General features: G+C 41.5%; 1 protein-coding gene across 1 annotated transcript in view; it reads right to left on the reverse strand.

Moving 5' to 3' along the window:
- Nucleotides 1-797: 797 nt before the first annotated feature.
- Nucleotides 798-24,903, reverse strand: part of LOC103367251 (protoheme IX farnesyltransferase, mitochondrial-like) — a gene marked incomplete at its 3' end in the record, with an annotated part of 33,242 nt that continues 9,136 nt past the window's right edge. The window contains exons 5-6 of the mRNA XM_008295230.1: nucleotides 5,178-5,248; nucleotides 798-1,030 (exon numbers count right to left, since the gene is read on the reverse strand). Coding sequence (XP_008293452.1) covers nucleotides 798-1,030; nucleotides 5,178-5,248 — 304 coding nt within the window. The remainder of the gene's footprint in view (nucleotides 1,031-5,177; nucleotides 5,249-24,903) is intronic.

Consider the following 24,903-nt stretch of genomic DNA (forward strand, 5'->3'; position numbering starts at 1 on the left):
TTTTTTTTTTGCCCCAAAGCTCCACAGAAACATCACTACAGGTAATATGAAAATAAAGCTTTATGTAGTGTGAGATCAGTCCTGCTCAGAGACGATGAACCCAAAAAAATTGATTACACAGCAATAAAATTAATTACAGCTGCAGCAAATTATGACTGTTATATTTCCTTAATTTAATGGATAACTTGTTTATAAAATGTCCGTAAAATTATACGAAATTGGTCAAAAGCTCACAGTGATATCTTCAAACTGCGCATTTAGTCAAAAGCCCAAAGATATTTTGTTTATTGCTCCACCAAACAGCTGGCAAGGCTGCGGTCTCGGAGGCCAGATAAAACTATCGGAACTTTACAAAGCAGCTCTTTGTCCTACGAAGTGGAAATAGCAGAGGCATTCAGCTCACGCTAATATTCTCGGTTTGTGTTTCATCACACAGCGGCAAATTTGAAAGGTGAGGGTAGTAACAACACAAACATGAAGTGAATCAGGGCAGTGATACGGAGGCGGCGGAATGTGGCCGTCTCTAATTGATCCTTAAGTGTCATTAAATGTCAGATAATAACAACTAAAAAGCCCACTTCACTGGAGAGGTTTGCTTGTTCTTCCCTTTGAACAGTCCAAAACCCAAACACATCTGATTTACAGTGATATAAAACAGAGAAACGCAGTAAATCTACACAGCTGAGGAGCTGTGTCCAGGAAATATTTGGCATGTGTACTTCATAAATTACTTCAAGCTGAAGTTGTCCAGCAACCGAATAATACTGAACAACTTTCTACGTCAGCTACGGTCATACCTGGCTCCAGACAACCCGTTGCAGCCGTCCAGCCCATCACGGGAGGTATCGCGCCGACCACCGCTCCCACCCAGGTGTTGGTGATGCTGAGCCTCTTGAGCGGCGTGTAGCAGCAGGTGTACAGGAAGATGTTGAGGGCGCCCAGGAAGCCCGTCAAAGGGTTTACGGCCAGCGTGAGCAGAGCGACTCCAGGAACTCCGCAGGCCAGAGCGAAGGACACTGCATGGAGGGGGCTGCAATAGAAGAAAAACAGAGAGGGGGACATCAGCAAGACAAGAAAATACAAGAACAAGTTTAAAAGATGGGTTTTTAGAAGTTACAGTGCGCAGATTACGGCTTGGGAAAAAAAAAAAAGAAGATCACGATTGCCATGGGAACTATGGTATGATCAAGTTTTTGCGAGTTTGTGCAGACACCAGATAAGACAACGATAGCTCCACATGTTCAGCGCTGACTGACGCAGACCCATGGAGGGGAGGGGAGGGGGGGCAGCGTTCAGCAGCCGTGCAATGGCGGAGTCTCAAAACGGGAGGAAACTCATCTGATAAGAGTTTGTCAGGGATAAAAGTAGTCCAGCAAAATGAAGAGCATGTGCACACGCCAGAGATCAAAACTAGCTGAAGAAAACCACTGTGGCTCAGGCTTTTAGCCGGATGAAGACTTCCTCCCTCCTCCTCCTCCTCCTCCTCCTCCTCCCCTCGTCTCTAACTGAAAGCAGCGATGGCAAGGTCTGGTTCAAATTCACCAGTAAATGCTCCATAAATTAAAGAGAGGCTAGATTAAAATCTTGACCAAACGCAGGCCCTTTTTCTTCACAAAAAAGCAAACAGGGCTTTTATTTTGGTGGTGTGGCCGTGCAGGGAGATCGGTGCATTAATGTGATTAGTGGTGTTATGTCTGTTTTATGTGGGCTGGGATGGGGCCGGGCAGGCTGGCTATGGGCTGTTGACAGTCTGGCTGCGGGGTCGGCTCAGCGGGGGTTCGGGGAAGGGAGTACGTCACGCGGCCCGAGGCGGGTTTACTGTCCTGCGCTCACAGCCGCAGTCATAACGTCAGGTAGGTAAAGTCAACACAGGGAGCCCAAGATGTGGCCGCATGGTTAGACCACAGTCAAGGCCAGAGGGATTCAAAGGCTAAAACACAAGAGATTTACCCATTAGCTTGAAGAAACAGCATGAATGTACTTTAAAAAAAACCCAAAACAGGTTACCAGTGGAATATTTTAGCGGTCACAGAGGGCAAAGCAAACAAAACAACAATTCTGAACTGTTCAAAAGCCTGACCGGAAACACCGGTGGCTTCAGGGGGTTGGTGTAAAACTGGAAACAGACTACAAATTACCACGACTTCCACAAACACGTGAAGATTAATTTTTGTTTTTACAACCAGAATGGAGCAAATACTGAACGAGACGTATAAAAGCGTGCTCCCTGGAAGGCCGATGGAGTAACTACGACATGAATTCTCACAACAAAAACATCCAAAAGACATCCATCAAAAACAGTTTTCCCTGTTTAATTTGTGCTTTGATTTACATAGAAAAAGAATGAAGAACACTGACTTTGTTGGAATGCTCAAGGCTGCAAAAAGACCTAAAGGTTCAGTTCTGCATGGAGATAAACATACATTAATTCCTACTCAAAGTAAATAACTTATTATTATTTTTATAGTTATATTGCATTTAGACATTTAATAGTTTATTACTTTAAAATAACAGCACGATTTCTAACATTTGTTTCCTCTCTCAGCACAATTTACATGTTATTTTACACATTATTTTCCTTATATTTAATCTATCTATCTATCTATCTATCTATCTATCTATCTATCTATCTATCTATCTATCTACCTTTCAGATTTTTTTTAAGTCTCCTAAAAGTGATTTCTGATTCAAGATTGAAATACTTGCAGTTCAGTCTTGACTTTATCTGACATAATCTCAAAATCTCAACAACACCGTGAGATGTTTTTGAAAGCTGTGGGGCCAACGAGCGGACATGGAGGTAAATTAATTTGTCAAATAGCTAAAATAGATGCCAAATTGTGAATCCAGTTTGCTGCGATTCCCAGACTATCTTTGCTTCAGCAATTGCAGTGTGTGTCATCTTCCTCGAGGGAGACAGAAAACGATCTACCGTGCGCCTTCTCGTGCCAAACCTTAAGTATTCCAGCATCACCACATGTGGAGGCCTCAAACTCGACAGGACCACAACAAAGGAAGGACGACAGTCATCCGCATTTCCCAAGAGACCAAATTAACAACGGGGAGGATGATGCACAACGGTTGTCCTGACAAGACAAACTGTTTCCAATGCTGACGTCATGTTGGGCAGAGCAAACCCCGACAGAACTGAAATTGGCTCGTAGAAAAGCCCCGTCGCGAAGACAACACGGAGAATGTGTAAAATGTGGCCTTCTGATGGCTTGTTTGACAGGACAGTCCAGCTTCCCATCTGTTCTCTGTCTTGACGCAAGATTGTATGTGTGAAGGAAGAGAGAGGAGACAAAGAGAAACACAGAGCAAGAGATAAAGCGTTTCTGTTTGTGTCAGAGACAGACAGACGTATACCTCCTCATGTCAGAGATGGACTAAAAGCCGGAGAGAAGAGGCTGTGTTTAGACAGCGAGAAAATGTTTCCAATAACCACCTCAAACACTGTGAGTGTCCACTTTTAAACAGCATGTCAATGGAGAATTCCTAAAACTGAGATGAGCTATCTGTGGGTGAAGGTGCAGTTATAGTGGGCTGTAAAGTGGCTATGAAGCTGGTGTATATTACCCGGCAACAAAGGTATTCAGCCTCTATTCTGGTGGCTGCATGTGGACTGGATTAGTAGTGGAGGGTCCTCTTATGTCAACAGGTAGCTTTGCTTTGGTTCTTCCTCAATAAAAACGAAAGGAGAGGCAGCTTCCTGGCACTCACAACGGGTCAGAGGACATGTGGCTGGTTTGTGTTGTTTTTAGTTCATGCATCAGTGAATATCTGTGCACCTGCTTGCTGCTGAAGTGTGGCAGTCTCTCAAAGAGGCAGGTAGAGAAAGGCATATCAAGTCACTGAGTACGACTTGTTGGAGCGTGGCACAGCATTAAAGTTCACCAAGTGCCAATGCAAAGGTTATCTGACATCTGAACAGTAAAGGCAGCGAACTAAGGGTGGCAGGCAAACTACACCCGACCCTCGACCTCGCCCTGCCTCCTTCCCAACCTGTTAGGAAGATTAAATTACACCTGACAGGTGTAAAGCAGAGAATCATCACTGCTGGCATGCACGTCTCGGCCCTCTGTCTGCCACTAACCTACATACACAGCTACGGGTTTCCTTCAACGCCATAAAGAACGCAATAACTAAAGATGACTGAAGGGTGGAAATCAATATGGGATGTGTGCTCAGTGCTACTGTTTTATTTAAGCTGGAGTCTTCATTATAATATTGCCTGCAAATGCACATAGGCTTTGACATCACAAGCTGTTAGGTCATGTTTCACTCCAGGAAAAAATCCCTCTGAAGCCCAAGGTAAGGATCAGGTCAGTGAGCAGGAGAACAGAGGTACACTTTGTCACTCACCCCAGTATGAAATGTACAAAAGGCTACTTGGTTAGGTGAGTAGAAGCTGTCACGTAGTGTTTCTGGGTTGCTACTGCACTAAACTCAACCCCAGCACATGCTCTGTTTTTTCCCTCCTCCTGCACATTATCCAGTCGTTCTTCACTCTCCTTTTAAAAACACTGCAAATAGGGTAGCAAATCTGTTACATAGAAGATTGTGAGAAAAATTCTAGTAACCCTCTGAAAGGGATGTTCTTATCTTAAAATAAAAAAAATGACCAAAGCTACAACATTTATCATTAAAAAAAAAAACAAAAAAACAAAAAGAACCGACAGTCCTTTAACTACTCATCCATAGTGTACAGTTCCATTCTTAAAATGATGCAAAGTCAAGCTTAAAATCATGATATTTAAATATCTGATAAATATATGATATTTATAATCAAAATCACTTTTTCTACATGTTTCACTTTAAAAAAATATTTAAAAAAAATACTAACACTAACCATATTTGGCAAAAAATAAACACTCTCTGATCTTTGGTACATTTGTGAAACCAAGACTGATTCAATATATAAAAAATAAACAACAACAACAAAAAAAATCAGACAAATTAAACTTTTGTTCTCCTTTGTGGCACTAAAGCTTTGTTTTACTGCACAAAAGACATTTTTAAGTTCTCTCTACTTCTAACCACGGTTCTGCTGTTCCCAGGCAGGTACAGGATGTTAGATTACAGTGAAAAATAAACCCTGTGTGTAAAAAATGTGACAGGACCAAAAAAAAAAAAAAAAGGTGTGAGACGGTTAAAGAAAGGAAATAAAGAGAGTGTACCTGATCTGTCCTCTGACAAGCGGGCGGTTCTTTGTACGGTTCATGTTGGAGTCGAAAGGCACCTCAAAGTACTGTTGAGAAAGAATAACAAGTATATTAGTCAACAGGTAGGAAACACAAAAACACATTACAAAATGACAAATCGTTCGACATGCAAGACACAATCACACCAAAAAGAAGGAAACAGACTGTGATATATCAACATATCTTTTGCTACTGCAGGCAGCAGTGAATATTCATCAGTTTGACTTCAATCGGAATTCAACACCACGCTGTAGATGCAGTTTAAGTGTTTTTTGTGTGTAGTTGTTGCACACCTCCTACACTGCAACTCGAGGGGTACAGATGTGGTTTGGAAAAATTCAAATGAGTTTTCAGCAATGTTGAGGCGTTGAAGTTGGGCTGAGATACAGACAGATGTGTTGCAAACATTCGGCAGATGCAAACAAAATGTGTGAATGGAAAGAAACAGCTATTATGGCATACGTTGTACATATGTTGCTCCTGTGAGCCTTCAAAGAAACGTACGTCACCTTGGCCAATTCATAAAGACTACAGCAGCACCGAATGTGGCGATCGTCTCCCTTTGTGAGCTTCTCTGTGCGACATATGAAAAGAAACAATGTGAGCGGAGCCGCTTTACGCCTGGTCATAGCAAACCTCTGAACCAAACGCTCATTCTGTACGCCGAGAGTAAATGGACTGGAGGTGGAAGGTGGAGGCAGCGAGCTGTCGGGTGGGAGGTGGTAGAGGTGGGGGTGTTCTGGGATACAACTATGTGAAAAACTACTTATACTCCTGTTTTATGATCTGCTCTGGAGGAGTATGCTTCAAAGTGCTCCCATGAGATTGGCAATGTGTGACTAAAATGCAAACATATGGGGTGCTTAAACGCAGGAACTAGCTAATCTGTGTGTGTGTGTGTGTGTGTGTGTGTGTGTGTGTGTGTGTGTGTGTGTCTGGGTAAGTGAGTAAATGCACATAGATGTGTGTATTTTCTTGCCTGATAAAAGCCTTTGACTAATGAAGAAAACAGATAAGGCACTTACACTATGGACTATCAAGATCCATTTTTTCTGATATACGGTCCACATAAAATATCTAATAAACAGATAATCCACTTTTCTCTTCTTAAACCCCAGTTTCAAGATTTACTACACTCATGACTTTGGAGCACCATCATATTATTAAAAAAAACCCTGGATGAATGCATTGCATTTGATATTGTATAGATTTTTGTTCTTAAGAACACTGAGGAGTGGGCTGCACCGTTAATATCTGATGCACAAGATATCGACCCGAACTCAGAGTCAAGTTCCACATAAAACCACCAAAGAAAAGATCAAATATGCTGATTACAATGTGGCCTTTCGACATGTTTTCATCAGCTTAAATCTGTGAGATCAGGGGGTGAAAATACAAAAAAAATGTGAGCCCTCAATCTGTCTTCGCAGATCAGTTTTTTCATGATGTTGTCGTTTACAATAATCATTGGTGAAAATCCCTTGATTTCTGAGTGAAAATGTATAATAGTCACATGATACAGCATCTCGTGATTTTGTTTTATTTTGAAGATAAAATGAGCTACAGTTATAAAAGAAACAGTCATTTATGATCATGTACCAGAGAAAACTGTAATTTCCCTATTTGCTTCCAGAGATGCTAAAGTTTATGTGGCACAAAAACCCCTAAAACATACAAATGCTTTCAAATCAGCTGGAATAAGCTTTCTTCACATGCTCCAAAGTAAACCTCCGTCTTCTCCTCTCTATCTCTGGTTCAGTTGTATCGGTGTTCTAGTCTGCTGGGTCTGGACTGGGCTCGGGCTAATGCACAGCTGTGTATGCGGCTGTCGGACCCCAAGGCCCAGACCAAGGTGTTAATTCTATTTCCTGGGTCAGGAAATGCGTCAGGAGGTCAGGGGCCGCATGAGAGAGAAATGCACTTTGTGGCCAGGCTAGAGCAAATCAGAGCTGAACCAGGCCTCGGGCAGGCCCAGGGCCAAGCTCGCTGCAACACTGCTCACATAAAAAGGATCCACTTAGTTTCCAATAACATCATCTCCACATGTAAGAAGAAGAAGAAGAAAAAAAAACTGAAAAAGAAACAACCCAGATACTGTGCACGGACGTATTAATGCACCTGTACAGTAAACAAAACAGGAAGCAAAGAGGAATTCTCAAGTGTGAGAAAGTATCTACAGTTTTGTGTTTGGGTGAACTTGTCACATGTGCACAGATGATTTAATGTGAATCTCAGCCACTCAGCCGACCTCACCGCGCGTGCTGTATTGTCATTTCACAGTTTGTCCAGTCCTGCTCTTGTTCCTCCCCCTCTGCCTTTTAAGTCAGAGGGGCCTCATCTGGTTCGCATCAGCGGCCTTCTCGGCCCATGTCATTATTTCCGCCCAACGCTGCCATGTGTTACAGTGATGGCATTAAAATAATTGGGCCGTTTGTGTTTTGTGTACGTGCACATGTGCTGCTGCAGGTAGGTCCAGAGGGAGCGTTGGCTCAGGGTTAACAGGTCTTCTACTGCGCTGAATCGAGACAACTTGACCGTGAAATTACCTGATGATGGTCAACGGCTACAGCCTTTAGCACCAACCTCAAACTCCTCTTTTACTACTGAATGAAACACCTTGGGCCTACAAAATATCCATACTACATTAGCACGTGATTAGAATTTTGTTGGCAGATATGTTTTGATCAATAACTTGTATCTGATATTGTTGAACTCATTTGGAAAAAGAAACATCACTGAAGTTTGTTGTAGTAGAACGGTTTGAAAAGGACTTCCCCCTTCATGACCAATTTGCTAATGCGCAGATTCAGCTTGAATTCTCAGAAACAGCTGCTTTGTTTATTTGTTTTTAACCTAATGTGGCTCCGCTCGCCTCACTCGCTGACACGCTATGACAAATCTAATTGAAACTGGCTGCTACTGTTGAGCTACTGCGGCTCACTCATCGTTGCTCCACCGACGCCGCTGAGCAGTGCACCAAATGGGAAATATTTAATAAGCGGCGCGTCTAGAGCAAACAAACAAAGGCTCGCAAATGGATTGGGCTTCTGATAAAAATAGAGTTCCCTTAAAAAGCACCCGAATCAATACCAACCCCGACCCTATGGATCGGCTATACAAAGACGGAGGGCGGGGCGATCGAACCGGAAGTTATGGAGAGACGGCTGCTGCTTTCAATTATGAACACAAACACACACACACACAAAACCCATAACTCTAGGGACAATTATCTGCCAGATGATGAGGACGGAAAACAGGCGAGACCAAAGTGAGAAGCAGAGGAGAGGGGGTGTTCAGCTGCCAGATCCTCGGAGCTATCAAAGACAGAACGTGATCCGCCGCCAACCACCAGGGCTCAATTGATAACAGGCTGTGGGGAGGCATTTCCTATTCTTGTGTAGAAGCTCAAGAGAACAACTTCGCTTTGTATCGTGACATAATTTATGGTGGCAGAAAACCACAAGGTGTATCTGTTGGCTGACTGTAATTTAAACACTCAGGCAGCATAATTTTTGGGTAATTTTGAAATAAAATGTGCAGAAAACAATTCTTTTTGTTGCCATGAAGACGGTCTGTACAGCCACTTCATTAGGAACAATGGATATGTTGATTGTGCACTGTGCTGCACCACTCTGATACAGCAAACACATCTCTGATCTGCCAGCAAATTCACCACGAGCAAGTGCCGAGATGATCAGAGCAGCGATACAGTAACTACACACAGTGTTTACTCGAGAAGCAAGCGTGTGCCTAAACACAGACGCAGGCAACAGACACAGCTAAGCAGCTGTAAGGCTTTGGCACACAGAAACATCAGCTGGTCCAAACAGCGCCTCTCTCTCGCTTTGCCGAGTGAAACCCAGGTGCGCGGGCTAAACCCAGCAACCACAAGTCATCACTTGTCAGAATGTCACCTGTTTGCACGTCGGAGCTGAATGGCAGCCTCAAACATCCATAGGGGTGGGCGATGGAGCGACGCGTTGCGAGCCAAGCCTACTTTAAAAAAAAAAAAAAGCACGAGAGCTCTCAAAGCCCCCTTCAACACCAACTGTGAACTGTCTCTGATCAGCCACTTGACAAACAAGCAGTCAAAGATTTACATAGATTAAGCTTTCCTCAGAAGTCAATTCAATGGCTCTGGCAGACGTTCACTGCATTTTGAAGTCAAATGAAAGAAAAGAAACGGAACAAAACAGACAAGGCATGCAAACTGACTAGTCGCAACACACACAAAAAACGATGGTATGGCAGATCAAGGTTATTTCAAGGTGTTTCTGTGGTAGAGGAGGGACTGCTGAGCTGTCACAGAAGTGCTCTTGATGTCTCCTGAGTCTTGGAGCTATGTGAGCAATGCTGTGATTTTGCGCCGCTTCTCTGAAGAACCTGTTAAACGGTTCCTAAGTACTAATTAAACTGTTAGCATGAGACTGCACGTCTGTTATGAGAGTAGAGGGGTTAGGAAATAAGAATAAAGTCAGGATATGTAGAATAATTAACGGCAAAATAAGAGATGTGGGAGCAGAAATTTAAAGACTGCAAATGGGTGCGCGGTGGTTTGTAACTGGCAGAAATTATGCACCAGTAGAGATTATGGCTATGCTATGGATTCAGCTACACGTGTGGAGGTATAGAATATATGTTAATGATCATATTTTTTTTAAAAGGCAATACGACCATCAGCACAACTCATTGCGCGTTAACCTGTGCCAAGTATATCATGCTAGAAGTGGTTAAAGGATACACGTAGGACCAATACACAAGAGTTTTTCATCCCCAGGTCGAACATGGTTTGGTTGTAGGAGAGAGCATCTCCATCACTTCATTTCCGTGACTTGAGAAAATGGTAATATTTAGATCACACTATCTATAGCAGAGGTGAAAGATAAAAACTTGCGTCTGTGTCTTGAATGTTCCGTGTGGACAGCTGGCAGATGTGCCTAGGGATCCTCGCCTTCTGCGATCTACTGATGTGATGAAATGCAGCGTTTCCCACAGAATTACATTCTATTTGTGGCTTGCAGAAGGCGTCACACCCAAGGCTGCTTACATTAAATTACAGTTCACGTAAGGTGCTCCACTGCAAACATTTTAATTGCCAATTACTGTTCAACAGATAGATAACCGAACGGCTCCTTTGCTTTACATTGTGACAAACACAAGATATACTCCACTGCTTCACTTTATGTTGAGTTACTGAAAGACAACTAGTTCTAAGTTCTAATCCAGATCGTCTTCTTGCCTCTCCAGGATGAGGTATTTGAGTCTCTTAAAGTATTCTTTCAGAGTTAAAAAACAAACACCAACATTATCCAGTTGCACAAGCAGTTGATATCGACTAGTAGCTTTGTAATCCAGCTGTATTTTAAATTCTTAAACTACAGCTATCTTCACTAGCTGGGCTCTCACAAAAACTGTATCTAAAGAGTTGTGTCTCTGAGAGCACCAATGTTGCATTAACAATATAGACTGATTCATTACAGTTAACCTGAATGCATCAGTTTTGGACAAATCTGTGCACAGGTGTTCTCGATACTAACTTGGCATTGGTGCTATTCAGGAATACGGTCAACTGTCTTCTCAGCAGAGATAAGCAAAGAACAATTTCTTCCTCCAGGTTCTGTTTGTGACAGAGGAAGACGGAACCAGGAGGTTCTGAGTGAAACAATGTAATGCACACAACTCTACAACAAAATAATATCTCACTAATTTTAAATACAGGGATGCAGGATATACCGGTGACCACATCGATATCAGCCGATATTAGTGCTTTTTCCGTTATATCGGTACCGGTCCGATGAACAAATTCAGCCGATGTGAAAAACCGACTGTCTATCATAGCGCCTTCATCAGTACATTTGATATTGCTGCTATTTCACAGATGTTTTTACTTAAATTGTCCTCGACCTGAACGTTAAATATGTTAAAATATGTTTAAATATGTTTTACTTTTGTTACGTAATAAAGAAGACTAAGTGGTCTAATTTGGTATGGGCTTCTTCAGAATAGTTTTCACGTTCTCACAGTGATTACTTATAGCCATTTTTCGGTGTGAACAAAAATTGAATACTAACATCAGTAACATCGGTGATATCAGAAATCTTGGCCAGAAATTTTTATATTGTGCATGACTACTAAATAATAAATTAAATCAGATAATCTGCCCCAAATAAATCAATGCACTGGATCAAAAACAAAAGTGGATCAGCTCGTTCAGTCAAAAACGAAAAGTTAAAATTGTTTGTGCTGGTAAATTTATAACAGCGAGCGAAAGTCATAACAAAAAATGACATAACTTATGATCGAAGCATCTCATCACAGTTGATGAGCCCTCGTATGTCTGCACAGCGGCTCATTTGTGTAGACAGAATCATCAAATATTTTGCTCCAGAGCGCCAAAAGCATATAACGTGCCAAGTTTAAACTGCCCATACTTCTTGGTCTCCCCAATACCACAACTGCACTCTCCTGCTGCTACACACCAAAGTCTCCTTTTGTTCTTCCCAGGGACCACTTTAGAGACTGCAGTACTCTGTCTGGCCAAAGAGTGGATCACGTCTCCCTTTGAGCTGTGTTCTGAACCCACACCTCTTCGAGCTCTCTTTATAGTGGTCTGTGTGGAGCTGGTTGGCAGCAGTTCAGCTGGCACAGCCTCGCTCTTGATTAATGGGCTGAGTGTGGGACAGTGAAGTGCTAAACTGTCCTCATGTTAATCAGCCAATTAATGCTGAGCAGAGCCGCATTACCTCTGCCCTGTCGATAATCAGTCCCTTTTGCCTGTGAAGATATGGGCAGGATCTAGGAAATCTTACTGCAGGGCAGAGGCGTGCTACACTCGGCGTCTGGGCCGCCAAAGAGGGATGAGGTTTTTGGAACAAAAGGAGGATGAAGCTTGAAACAGAGAAAACAAAGCAAATGCTGAAAGAAGAGGATTATTTATACATGACGCTTTTTCTTCTTGCTCATCTGATCAAGGGAGGCTTTGACAGCTTCTCCTTTGCCTCCATAAATAATGTGAAGATTCTGGTGCAGGACTACGGATAAATGAATGTTATCCATTTCGGTTCCGCACAGGAGACCGTCTTAAGCTGCTAGGCCAGGCGCCTGAGGGACTGTGCGCTTTGGATTTAGAAGTGATGCCACAGTTCATTTTGCATTCCTTGTGTGTCACATAACATCATTATTTTCATCATTTACAGTGCATTGTGGCCCGGCTACAGTGCCTCCTAGTGAGAAGGAGGACTCAGATTACAAGGCAATGTATTGGGGGGGCAGTGAAGATGACAGCAAATCTTCAGGGGACCAACTCTAAGAAAAAGACATTTCATTACAGGGTGTGTTTGAAGTCACAGAAAGAGCACTTTTTTCTTAAACTTGTGGCATTATCCTTTGGTAAAATGGTTCGAACATTGACAAAAAATGTTTAGTATCATTTACCACGGAACGAGACATTGGGCCATGCTGGCTGAGACATTCGTTTTCACTCCACTGCAAACATATCAACTAAACAAACAAGAGGAATTCCTTTGGAAAGTTGGTCAGCCATATCTTTAGTCTCGGCCTGATAAGTGAACATTGCTACTAATGAGGGCATTTCACTCCAGTTCCCGATTACCATTAGCTGTGACCGCACTTGCCTGCTTTCTATTCAGTCTCACATACTGTGGGAAAACATATCAGTGAACGTTGGAATACATAGAGCTCGGCTGTATGTGTGTGTGGTCACTTGTTTAAAAAGAAATAAACAGTCCCTTTCCGCCATCAGTGGGCATTCGTAAATAACTGTGAGGGTGTGACTGACATGACATGCAGTTTGAAAACCTCTCAACAGTTTGGGCGCAGTTGAAAAAAAGGCATGTGCATGACCATGTGTATGTTTGAGAGAATGTCGGTGTTTAGATTTCTTTTCGTCCGCAGCTGTGGCTGACCACAACGAGACTGGAATGGGTGTGAATTCGTGTGTGTCAGCTTCAATGCTGCTCCGATACGGCTGGTCCTAAAGATCTGCAAGAAAGGCACCCTTGGAAATTAGCCGTGATGAGGAAAAAAAGGACGCAAAAGGACGAAAATAAAGGCCCTTTCCCGTCCCCTTAAATGTGACAGCAGCCGTCAGCACCTCTAGCAGATTTGTATTTGCGGCGGTGACCCATGGCAAAATCTGGCCCTTCATCTTGATGGGCTCATTCAACGAGCCTTTCAAATCAGAATGACGAGGACCTCAGAAGAAGACACAGCGAGGTCTGGTTCTCTGTATACAGTCTGTATTTTCCCCACTCACCCATAACATCGCCTTTTAAGGACATTTTAATTTCAATTCTGGAGGAAGGTCAACTACTTTTTTAATGAAACAAGTCAACTTGGCACAAAAAAAAGGGGGTCTTTCAATGACCTACGCTGTTAGGAATATGATAACAAGACAGCATTTGTGATTGTCAGTGTTTACACGCACCAGCTCTAACAAGAGGTTGATTTATATTATGAGTTGCTCACGACTTCAGACCAGACAACAGGTCTTTCGGTTTACAAAACATTCCATCTGTTTCCACCATCGATGACGTACAATCGCTTTAGACTTCTGTTGTTGTTGGTAAGCTAAAATAAAATGTGATGATTCTGTTTGTGTGGTTTGGTTCTTGTTATGTTGTATCTCTGTTTTGTGGTGACCACATGTTTGAACTTGAGTCAAAGAAATGCCTTATTTTCCTGCAAGGTAAGGTTGTTTTGAGATAAACACAAACATAAGCCTTACGTTGTTCAACCTCTGATCTTGTTCCCTTTTTTTTTTTTTTATCCTCAACGTCCTGTTTTTGTGAGATTATTTGTGATAACACACGTGGAACTCAAGTTGGTATGTCGGTCCAAGACAGGAGAGCAACAAGAAAAGATGATGGGATTCGGCTTACAATACAAAGAAGAGTTGCTTGTGTACATTTGGAGGTTTCCCCTTTACAGTTTTGACAGTGAAGTAAACCTGCTAAAAAAAAAAAAAAGACTAAATCAAATCCAACAGAGCTTCAAAACCCCCTGCTTGATCCAAACAAGAAAAGACAAAAAAATAACCTCTTATCAACCAACCAAGCGTTACATCCCTTATTAAAAAACACAAATTAATGTCCCCTTCTTTTTAGTTGGACATTATTTTGTGACAAAGAACAAAATAAGAAAAAGACTGAACAATGTTTATAGGGAGGCAGAACACTTGCAGATGCAACCATAGGAGGGGAGCAGACAGTAAACGGTGGAAAAAAAAGTAGCACAGCTAAATAATTTATCCATGACTGACAATCTTGTTTGCTGTAGCAAATAGGAGGAGACTGTGTAAACAGGCTAACAAAGTTGCTGTCAGCGTTTGTCCTCCTCCAGCACCAGAGCTTCGCCCCCGAGACCCATCCCGTCCCTTCTGCCATATTCTCGGTGTCTCCTCACCTCTCTCGCTATCCCCCTGAAGGGGAAAAGGCAACCAGTTAGCATCTCGATGGTTTCTAGAAGTGAGCTGTCAACTATCTGTCCCGTGAAAATAACACAAATTGTTCCTGTCAGGATGTGGCGTAACACAGCTCTCCAGTGTGCATGAGTGCCGGCACAGCGTCTCGGGGAGAAGTCACAGTGGTGGTTGCAAACTGAAGAATGACGTTGTTGACCACTACTGTGCTCTGCTGATTAAATATGTGAAAGCGTCCTTTTACAGTTTATTTAATTTTAAAATAAAGAATGCTGTGGGTTTGAGGAGAATGATATATGAAAGGTAAAGGAGTGTGTGTAAAAGCTAAGTGGAACAAAATGAAAAGAAACCCCACCGCTGATGGTACATGAACAGTTACAATGTGACAACACCAGGATTTTTTTCAGCAGCGGGGGCAGGCTGCTATGTGGTGATGGAAGCAAATGACATTTGACTGCAGATTTTATTTTTACAACCTATTTATTGAATGGCCAATTAAAAATGGCTTTTTAAAGGCTGAATGTAAAAATTAGAAAAATAATAAATAAATGTACGTTTCTTTTTTCTTTTTTCTTTTTTTAAAAAAGAGTTCTAAGGCTCTGTTGTAGAGAAATTCTCAGAGGTGGCCGCTGATGCTCAGCAGCTTACATGATGCAAGCTGATCTCCTGCAGCCTGTTTCTCTAGTCAGTCTTCACCTACAAATAGAAACAATAGTGAGATTGTTTCTGTCATTTTCCTACACCCTAATCATTTTAAAAATGTTTCTAGTTTGTGTCTGATGATATTTTATTACACTATTTTTTACCTGACCATCATCATTTATGAGTCAGTAAAAGGCTAATGACACCTGGCTAGCATCATCTTCATCAGGTGTCTTTCTCTTCTTAGAGAAATATTTTAACAAGCTCATCTAAAGATGCAGTCAGCAGTTCCATCACACGGTGTGTAGATAGTAGCTTAATGCTATCAGTTAGTTTAGTCATGTTAGCGACACTGAGTTGGCCCCGGGCCCAATTAACTTAAGACACCGATATGTTACGTATAGCGGCCATCAATGTTTTGCGAAAGTCTATTTAACTTGTAAAATCTATTCTGAGTTACCTTACGCTAATAAGTCCACCTTTTATCTGGTAAGTCGCTGCCCTATTCTCCAAGACGACCCTCCTCTGACTCTAACTCTTTTCCACCATAAAAGAACCAGGTGCCAGTTCCGTGCTGGTGCTAGGGCCAGTGCTTAGTTGGTTCAAATCTGGCACCTTCAAAGAACTGGTTGCTTTTCCGATGGCCAGGAGCCAAGTTAGAGCCACACCATACGTAGCCAATTACCGTACAACGCTCGTGCCACACGGAAGTCCACACAGAACTCCAGACTAACTCTTTTTTTTCTTTTTACCGATGCGACCAACTTTCTCATTTGTTCGCACTTCCCACCTTGTCACAGGCAAAACGTATGACTGGCTGAACATTTTCTGATCGATAGACTCTACAATTTACGATGTTCCCCGAACGCCCCACATAGCAGGCTGCACTCGCTGCTGTTGGTGGCCGCGTTGCTCAGACCGGTGCGCAACCAAAGATGACTTTAAAAAGAGTAAAACAGGGCATTCTGATGTCAGATTTGTCCAAGATGAAACTGAGTCATTTTTTCTCATGCGGTCTTTTCTATGAGCGGAATAAACAGCGTCACGTTCAAGGCCACACTCTCACGAGCAATAAACATTGTATTAACCCCCAGAGGGTAGATACTGAGCAAGATAGTTATCTGTAGTTTACTGTAGTAGTCGCGAGCACTCAGCCCAGTGCAGGACTCTGCTGTGAAGGTGGAGACACGCGGCGGTGGTGTATATGCAGTGTGTCCACGAATATTACAAGTGAATAACTTTAATCTAGAGTCCTGGTTATTGGCTCTTTGCTCTGAACACATGAGCTTGTATCTGGAGTCGGCCTGGGTGATAAAACTGGACCAGCAACAGACCTTTCACCAATAGCGATAAAAAAATATTTTCAAAAATTGTGCAAAAGATAGATATTTCAGATGTAAACTACCCCCTCACCCTTTGTCATGGTTCCGCTACCAGCTGTCTGTACCTTGGTCCTGACTGTATAATTTAAAATAAACGTTTTTCTTCTGGGCTCAAAAACAAACAAACAAAAAAAAAGGTAATACTAACTGAAATAAATTTTCTCATGCTAAATTCTTCAGCTATATCGCCCAGCCTTAATCTGGAGGTTGTTTTTCCCATATCAACTGTGTGTAAAACACGTCTAGTTACTGGTCGATCTCATACACACTAAAGAAATTAGCATTAAATCAGCGTTGTATCTGCAGATCCAGTGAGCAACGATGAACAAGAGGCCTCAAATACAAAAAAAAAAAAAAAACAGAAAAAGGGCACACTGAGCACTGCAATTGTACATTTTGATCCCAATAAATTGGGAAAGAATATTGATAATAGTCTGATAAGCATAAATAGCGATAAGCAGCAGTAACAAAACCTAACGGTATCCATCACTACCTAAAAAAAAAGAAAGAAATTTTAATGAGTAAAGCTTCACACCTTCCCTCCCTGCCCTGTCTCTTTAATCAGTAATTACTACAAGTAATACACAAAGACAAAGAGGTCTGCAGGCCAGAGAAAGAGCCAACAACCTCATCAACAACACTCAGTACCACTTCCAGCTCATACACAGTGGAAATGTTCCATGTATTACACACACGCATAAATATATAGGTCTAACAACTCCACGGACGTCTGTCTAGCATTCTCAAAAATGATTACAGTTGTGTGGGTGCAAAATGAATGGGAACGCAGCAGCGTCCTTCTATTTAAATGAGTGATTGTATGGTGACATTAATGGTGTTCAGAGTAAAACAGCTTTTACTCAGAAAAAGGCCTTTTTTTTTTTCCTCGGTGCATTCACAGCTGTTGTGTTGGAGGCATGTAGGCAGGCAGATAATACCATCGAGGATGAGTGCAGCATGAGTCTTTTGCTGAATTGAATCCGAATGATCATACAAGGTCTCTTGTGACAGGGCCAGAAATGTCCACGAGCTAAATAAAAAAATAATAATAAAATGCAGCTGACCTTTAGCCATTAATACTGGGGAAATGCATGAAACCACACAACCTTAATGACAGAAGCCCATTCAAAGCAGAGTTCTGCCCTGTAGCTACACTTAGAATAGATAGACAGACAATGCAGCAATTTACAATCTGGCTCACAGGTGAGCTCCGGTAACTACAGCAAACAGTTATTAGGATGCATGGAGGGGTACAGTAATGCTATGGTGCAAACACAAACAAAAACAAACACAACCTTTGTGATGTCCAGGTGGGGTTAGCTACAAAGCATCGCCTCATATACGGGGTGGAAAGAGGTAAGTGCAGGTGAAGGCGTCAGAGCCTGAGCAAATATGTATGTACGTGTTGCACACACCCAGTGAAGCACACTTTGAACTGTCCTGTGAGCAGTAATCAGCAGTTACTACATGACAGACTCTGACAGACTGCCGTGTCATCATATAGCTCCTTTCAACTAGCCGCAGCGTCTACAGCGATATACGCCCAACAGAGAAGTATGGCTTCCTTCAGGTGAGAGAATAATGATCGGTGGAGGACGAACAGGAGGACAGAACGCAAGCAATGTGATACTCAAGCAGAGGAGACTTTTACTAAACTTTAACAGCACTGCGATCACACATAAAGGCCAGTCTGTGTTTTATGGAAAAACTGCCTGGTGATATTTAGTATAAAAAAAAAAAAAAACTATTTGTGAAACAGACAAAAATGAACCCTGGGAAATTCAAAACAAAAAACGCTATTTTTATGTTGAGTACCCAGTGAAAATGGAAGCAGCAGCCTTTTTATAGCATCTTTTCAGACACATTCGATGCTGAGACAGACAAGATTTTAATGATTTTAATTAACAGACATACTGAGAATGTATTCCACTGGATTTACTAAAGCTCACCTCTAAAAACCAACAGCAGATTTGTGCATGTGTATGAAGAGAAAGTAGTGAGAGAATAATGATGAATCCTGCATTACGCTCTAAATAAAACTGGCAGGAGACATAAGTGCATAAAGTGGAGAAAAATATAAACAGGACTAGCTTTCCTAAATGTCAAATATTTTCAGTGTTCCCCACCCCTTCTATCATAGCAGTCAGTTAGCATGGTTACAACTGTCATCACAATATAGCCCTCAAGGATGTTTCTAAATGAGACTATTATGAGCAAAACGAAAAGGCCATCATGGTCACACAAAACAGAACCTTTTCTCATAAGCTGAATATCGGCTACGGCATCTTTCAGCTGTTCAAGATACGCTTTGTGATTATAAAATGAAGGCTCGAGGACTTAAGATTCACAAAGTACACTCTGAATAATAGTCATTAGAGACCAGGCAAGAGGCCTTTTTAAATTCCAAACAATATGTACCGAAGCAGAGAGCACAGAAATGATTACTGAAACTGCAAAGTAGCAAGAAATGATAGCTGGTCTAAATCTGGGGTGCTTGGTAATAATGTGATGTCTTTATAATGCTCAGCTGATACGTGGCGCTGTACGGCAGCGAAGTAAAAGGATCTCTGAAGGCTTTTCTTCAATAAAGGAGGGGCTGTGTCATGCACACTTATCGAGAACAGCCCTGTAACCCAACAGCTAAAGCCGCTTATGAGGCCATAGAGACGGAGAAGAAAAGTTGTAACAGATAAACGACAAAACTGCAACCAACACAGTGACCTGAGAGAGAGGTGGAAAGCCCATGCAGGACAGCTAAGAACTATTCAATGCAACTCTCAAGTCTCTCAGTTGAGTGTACAAAACGACACTGCAGATTAGATTCTGTAGCAACAGTGTGAAGCAGGGGGACAGCTGTACATGAATGCTTCCAACGTGGGCCGAGTGAGAATTCAGGAGACCTACGTCTGCTGTCCCAAAATGGTCCAACATTCAACATCAATGTGCAGGACATGAGCAGCTTCGTTTATCCCAGGATTAAAGATAATGCATGCCCCTTTAAGGAGAGAGGAAAGCTTCATGAATTTAACCTTCCATGTGCCATAAAAACACACTCTCTGTCAGTTAAGAAAAATAAATAAATAAGCTACATGCATTGTTAAACCCTATGAGAATGTAAGACGCACCCAAAGCTTGAGGAAAAACTCTGTCCATGTCGGTAACCATTTTGTTTTCCTGCAACGATGCCCTTGCCCCAGAAGCTTCTCGGTTTGAATGAAATTAGCATGCAGTGTTGGCTCACGGGCACGCCAATAACAGGGCTGCTTTTGTTAATTATCCATGGATCTCAGCATTACAAAGACTGTTCCTACTTGCCTTTGGCTAAGTTATGTTCAAATAGAGAGGGCAAACTTGAGTTTCGTAGAAAAACCACCACCGTAAAATACATAAATGTGATGTCTCAAGACAGCTGATGTTCTACATGTGCGTTTTCCTGAATCAATACTTTCATTAGTTTGTAAGAACAAGACATTCTGAGCTTTAAAAACACAAACATTCATGTTTTTTTGTTGTTGTTGTTACTCTGAAGCAAGGTTTTTGTATTCTATTTATCAGTCCCTTGCGCCTGAATAAGACCAAAAGCTTGTAAAGTAAAAAGCCCAGATACCAATGAGCTTAGAAACTGCCTTTGTATGCACATGTACAATTATCCCTCCAGCAACGACTTGAAGGCAGAGCAAAAATCACAAAGCTGAATAACTATTATATTTCAGCTCAACTAAAAACAGCGGGCCAGTCCATGAAATTTGTTATTCACTTTTCCGTCAGAGATTTTAATGCAACACAGTGCCACACATCACAACACAGCAAGTGCTCATCTGACTAACATTAGCATCACAAAAGACGTTCCGCATCATTGCGAAGCCACTGCTTTTGCTGTCATAATACTTTCACTTTCTTCATGTCATAATGCTGAATTTTGAGCAGCTCAACTTAACGGAAAACACTTGGGCCGAGGCTTGTCAGTGCTCAGTGACATTTCATCCACTAAATAGGCATGCAAACTTCTGTCCCTATCACAGCAACAATGCAAAGGGTTGGTGACAAGCGAAGAGGGCCAAAATAATCCAAGTCCAAAATAAGTGCATTTTTGGCAACCCATTATCACTGTGTACAATCTGCTTTAGTGCAATCTGAGTAACAGTTTGTCCTCTAGATATACAGAGGCCTCTTCACTGACTGCCTTCATCCACTGATAAATCCACCACGTTTATTGGGTGTTCAGAGTCTCCAAAGCAAACTGAAATTAAGACATTGCTTGCACAAATACTATAAACACAATAGAGCTATTTAAGACAGTTGCTCAAAGGGAGAAAACTATGGCCAAAACTTGTCTGATTCTACTTTTTCTAACGCTGCCACAAGCAGTAACAGCAACAGGGAAATTAAAGACATCACATGGAGTGTCCCTGGTTGGTGTAAAAACATTTACTCAGCTTGTATGAGGTCAGCCATTGCCAAAAGCGACTGAAAATGTGCGTGTGTGTGTGTGTGAGTAGCGTAGAAAGGTTCATTGGTGCCAGACGGTTTCCCTCTTCTCTGACTCATGTCTCAGTGATGTCTGCATCTCGCCTTGTTGGTCAATGAAGCCCATAATCACAGTGTTTTGTCAAATCTAAAGACCTATCAAGGAGGTGGAGACGAGGTGCTCCACCTGCCCATCAGTCAGTCGTGTTCATCCCCTTCGGGTGAAGTCAGCTCTATTGTGGTGAGGCGTGTTTGCGCCAACAAGCTGTGGCAATGAAAGCTCAGATGCGAGTATCAGTGCGTCACTTGAGCGTGATCTTGACAAAAGATGACAGCATGTTGTTGACAACCACAGTAAGAGTCCTTGTTTTTTTCCCTTGTGTTCTTTGAAGTACAGACACCCGATATTCATCACCCTGTATTTATTTGTTGAGGCTTACGCTTAGTATGCTAGAATGAAAAACAATAAGAATGATGAGAAAAAAAGCAATACACATCTTAATATATGTATTCATAAAATATATGTTGTGTGAGATGTATTAAGCTGCAAGGTGGCGGGATCCTTCTGTGTGGAGTTTGCATGTTCTCCCCGTGCAGCGTGGGTTCTCTCCGGGTTCTCCGGCTTCCTCCCACAAGTCCAAAAGCATGTTGAGGTTAATTGGTGATTCTAAATTGTCTGTAGGTGTGAATGTGAGTGTGCTTGGTTGTCTGTCTCTAAGTGTAGCCCTGTGATAGACTGGCGACCTGTCCAGGGTGTCCCCTGCCTTCACCCTAAGTCAGCTGGGATAGACTCCAGCCCCCCATGACCCTAGTGAGGATTAAGCGGTGTATAGATAATGGATGGATGGATGGAGATGTGTTAATAAGTTACAGTGTCAACAGAAGCAAGGATCAATTTATGTTTTAGGTTAGCAATCCATTTTTTTTTTTTTTTTTAATATGAAGAACAACGCATCTTTTTTTAGACATATACCTAATAAAAACCAGTGAAGTTTAATTTTAGGACAACAAAGCTACCAGTTTAAATGTAAACTTGAAATATTGCTGTTCTTAGCAACCTTATTGTTTCCCTTTCAAAGGAACAATGTTTGGTATTTACGGTATGAATATCGGGTTTTAAAGCGACATGTTTCGTCTCACAGCGTAACATCTCGACCTGAAGAAAATTTGAAGGAAACCGATACTGAGAAAGACCTGGCTTTAGCTGTTTCCAATATTTCTCTAAATTCACTCGGTTGGACTCATTAAATTTTACTAGGCAGGTTATACTGACTGCAAGAGGCGAGCTGGTATTTTAAGGATTCACATCAGTGGGAAAGCTGCGCTGCTTAAAATTAACACCCTACAAGTAATTCATCAGAACGCGGCTGTAGCCTGCCAACACTCTTTTATAAATTACTCTCTTCTACCTCTATGTCCAGCTACTTCGGTAACATTGCGTGCCCGATTTAAAGTCTTAATCTCCTGTAATTGAAATGTATAAAACAGATAATGTTAACAGCTACAACATAGTAGTTCTACCTTCAACTGCACTGAACGTTAATATCAGAACCAAGACTTAAACAGTGTAAATAACATATGTGGCTTCTTAGCCACACACAATAGATTTAGTTAAAGTGATGGGAGATATTGAATAAAAGTGTCATGTAATTGCAACACTGATGCCAAATTCTTCTAAAACAACAGTAAGCACACAACATACAAATACAATAAACCATTATTAGACACTAGAATATTGTGACTATCCTCTTGTATCTCGGCCTAACAAACACTTTGCCTGGCAACAGTATTTGCCTCGCTTCCTCTCAGGCGTTGTCCTCGGGGCATATAATAGGTGGATTTACCCTTCATGACTTTATCAGAGGATCGCATCTGTCTCCCATCTGAGGCTACAAGAGATCCATTTGTACAGTTTGAAATGGACTGGCACCCCACAGCTGATAAAGACAAAAGGCTTTAAAGAAATTAACTATTAAACAGGGCTGTCTGGTTAAATATTCATTTTAATCCTGCGCTGAAAGAGAGATGGCTATCGAGTCCTTTTTGTTCCATCTTGCTGGGCGATTAAAAAGGAATTTCCATACCTTCTCCCAGGCTGAATTAACAGCTTGGGGGAGACCATCAAAACAAAAAGCGTACAACTATTAATGTCAAAGGTCAGCTTTCTTTTTTGTTTTAACTAAGCTGGTGGGAAACAAGATCTTAAGAACAGCATCTGCAGTCAGTAAGGAAATCTCCTTTGGTTAAGTCAACCATTTGGCAAAAACCTCTCATGTGTTTGACCGCTAACTCCATGAAAGCGCTCCATAAAATGTTAAAAACATAATAATTTAACAGACAAACCACTTCAACATTCAGCACATACAATACATTCAGCGACAATAATATATAAAGGAAGTGCAGTAATTTCACTGCACTGTTAACATACTTTGGATTATATACACATATCTAACTTTTAAATATCTATATAAGAATGTATATGTTGTTTATATTTATATGCAAATGGTGTGAAATATATGTCAAAGTCAGCCTCTACTTCTGAAGTGTTTAATCTCTAATGCAACAGCCTTATGCAACAAAAGCATGACTTTCACTACTGTAACACACTTTTCAACATCTATACAAAATATTACGCAATTTTTTTTACATCATTTGCACATAAATTGCATGAAATAAAAGCTAAATCTGGCATCATTACTGTGTGTGATCTCAGATTCAAAGGCCTAAGTAGCAAAAACGTCATTTTCCCTCGACTATTAACACACTTTCAAAGGGCACGGTATATATAATATAGGGGGTATTGTGAACATATCTGCTGCAATTCACAAAATGAACCCTTGTAAGATAACAGTGCAGGGTAATTTGGAAACAGAATGAAAATAAATGACATAAAAGGGGCCATCGTGCTACGAGGTATTCCACATTTGGAACCATATCTTCCGTTGTTACCTCTCTGCGAGGCACAGGCACAAATCCAGTGGTGCAAGGGTTTTATTGTCTTTGAAGAGGGGAATGGTTGGTGGGATTTTAGCGGCTATGAGGTCTTGTTACAACTAATGATCCTCTCAAGAGGTACCATGTTATGTGAGGTGCCTCAAACTACAATAAGAGGAGCCCTATCCTGGAAAATTATGGCGGCAGCCTTGACTGTTGGGGCCCAGCAATGCGCTGCCAACCCAGCCGGACGTAGACCGCTACCACCTACTGCGCTACTCATGTGCCGCTATCTGCTACACCTTTAGTATGTATGCAGCAGTTAAAAAAAAGAAAAATAAAATTCTGTTAAGTCAATAATCACAATAAACCACCTTAGCACTAACTGCATTAAATCATTGAAACATTGGCAAAGGTTAAGTGATTTACATTTTAATGAATCAAAACTCTGCTGGAGCAAAATTAATGCATGCTATATAATGTATATTATAGCAGCTCATGACTACAGGACCCTTCTGATATGGTCATTTCGCTTCTTGGTACATTGGTTGTAATGATGTGCCATGGATGCAAATGGCATTTTTAGTGAAATATAAGGAGCAAGAGTTTCCAATAAGTGCCTTATTAGTGATTAACTAATAATTAGTTTTCATTTACATACACATTTTGGATTTTGAATGGGTTGACGTCACTTAAATCCGTGTTCATTTGTTTCATTACTTTCTGTACCAAAAAATTTACGTAAAGAAAGGCCTAGAATTCCTACAAAATGTTTCTGACATGGATGCAACTGAAGCTGAAAGTCAGCATTCAGAGATAGCCCGTAAGCCAAACATTC

Source organism: Stegastes partitus, unplaced genomic scaffold (genome assembly GCF_000690725.1).
Source record: "Stegastes partitus isolate 25-593 unplaced genomic scaffold, Stegastes_partitus-1.0.2 Scaffold1032, whole genome shotgun sequence".
NCBI lineage: Eukaryota > Metazoa > Chordata > Actinopteri > Pomacentridae > Stegastes > Stegastes partitus.